The sequence below is a fragment of the Colobus angolensis genome, unplaced genomic scaffold, assembly GCF_000951035.1.
Source record: "Colobus angolensis palliatus isolate OR3802 unplaced genomic scaffold, Cang.pa_1.0 Scaffold25, whole genome shotgun sequence".
NCBI lineage: Eukaryota > Metazoa > Chordata > Mammalia > Primates > Cercopithecidae > Colobus > Colobus angolensis.
This window is the reverse complement of record NW_012115710.1, coordinates 393,326-394,756: the sequence shown is the minus strand read 5'-3', so window position 1 is coordinate 394,756 and position 1,431 is coordinate 393,326. Positions and strand designations below refer to the sequence as shown.

Below are 1,431 nucleotides of genomic sequence, written 5' to 3'. Positions count from 1 at the left end.
TAATGTTTTTTTTTTTTTTTTTTTGAGATGGAGTCTCTGTTCCCCAGGCTGGAGTGCAGTGGCGTGATTTTGGATCATTGCAACCTCTGCCTCCCAGGATCAAGCAATTCTGCTGTGTCAGCATCCCAGGGAGCTGAGATAACAGGCATGTGCCCCTGTGCCCAGCCAGATATTAGTTTCTGATCTTTCATTGTGAATGTTGTCATCTCTGAAGACATCACCCATACTCTGTCTCATCTAGATACTGAATGTCACTTGGTATGTCGATAAAAGTTTCTTGGCCGGGCACGGTGGATCACGCCTGTAATTCCAGCACTTTGAGAGGCTGAGTCAGGTGGATCACGAGGTCAGAGATTTGAGACCAACCTGGCCGATATGGTGAAACCCCATTTCTGCTAAAAATACAAAAGTTAACTGGTCATGGTGGCGTGTGCCTGTAATTTCAGCTACTCAGGAGGCTAAGGCAGGAGAATCGCTTGACCCTGGGAGGTGGAGGTTGCAGTGAGAGGAGACTGCGCCATTGCACTCCAGCCTGAGTGACAGACCGAGACTCCACCTCAAAAAAAAAAAAAGTTTAGTAAAACACAACTGGGAGGACAAAGTGTGGTGAGAAATCCCTTACTCAGATTTGTTAGAATATTCACTGCATTTAAATCCATGCTTTCACCTCTCTCTCTTCTCATTTTCTGTAAAGATAAGAATTCCACCCCTCACCATTTGGTTAAAATGTGTTTTCCTTTCAGGGTCTATTGACATTCAGGGACGTGGCCATAGAATTCTCTCAGGAGGAGTGGAAATGCCTGGACCCTGCTCAGAGGACTCTGTACAGGGACGTGATGGTGGAGAATTATAGGAACCTGGTCTCCCTGGGTGAGGATAACTTCTCTCCAGAAGTGGGGATGTGCCCTTGCGTATCTTTGTATTTTGTCTTTTTTTTTTTAGATATAGTGTCTTGCTCTGGCCCCCAAGGTGGAGTGCAGTGGTGGGATCAGGGCTCACTGCAATCTTGAATTCCTGGGCTCAGGTGATTGTCCCACCTCAGCCTCTACCAGTAGCTGGTACAGGTGCATGCCACCATGTTGGGCAAATTTTTAGTTGTTTTTTTTCTGGATGGGGTCTTGTGTTGTTGAAATTCGTCTTGATCTCCTGGGCTCAAGAAATCCTCCTCAGTCTCCCGAGTAGCTGGGATTACAGGCGCCAACCCCCATACCTCATTATTGGCTTTTATTTTTAAGATTTTTGCGTATGTGCGGCCCATGGTGGCTCACGCCTGTAATCCCAGCACTTTGGGAGGCCAAGGTGGGCGGATCACGAGGTCAGGAGATCGAGACCAGCTTGGCCAACACGGTGAAACCCGGTCTCTACTAAAAATACAAAAATTAGCTGGGTGTGGTGGCACTGGCCTGTAATCCCAGCTACTTAGGAGGCTGA

General features: G+C 47.4%; 1 protein-coding gene across 1 annotated transcript in view; it reads left to right on the top strand.

The window, feature by feature from the left end:
- The first annotated feature begins 739 nt into the window (after positions 1-739).
- LOC105514648 (zinc finger protein 813-like) overlaps positions 740-1,431 on the top strand; it is a 17,497-nt gene continuing 16,805 nt past the window's right edge. The window contains 1 exon segment of the mRNA XM_011946145.1: positions 740-870. Within this exon segment, the coding sequence (XP_011801535.1) occupies positions 837-870 (34 nt within the window). The 5' untranslated portion in view covers positions 740-836.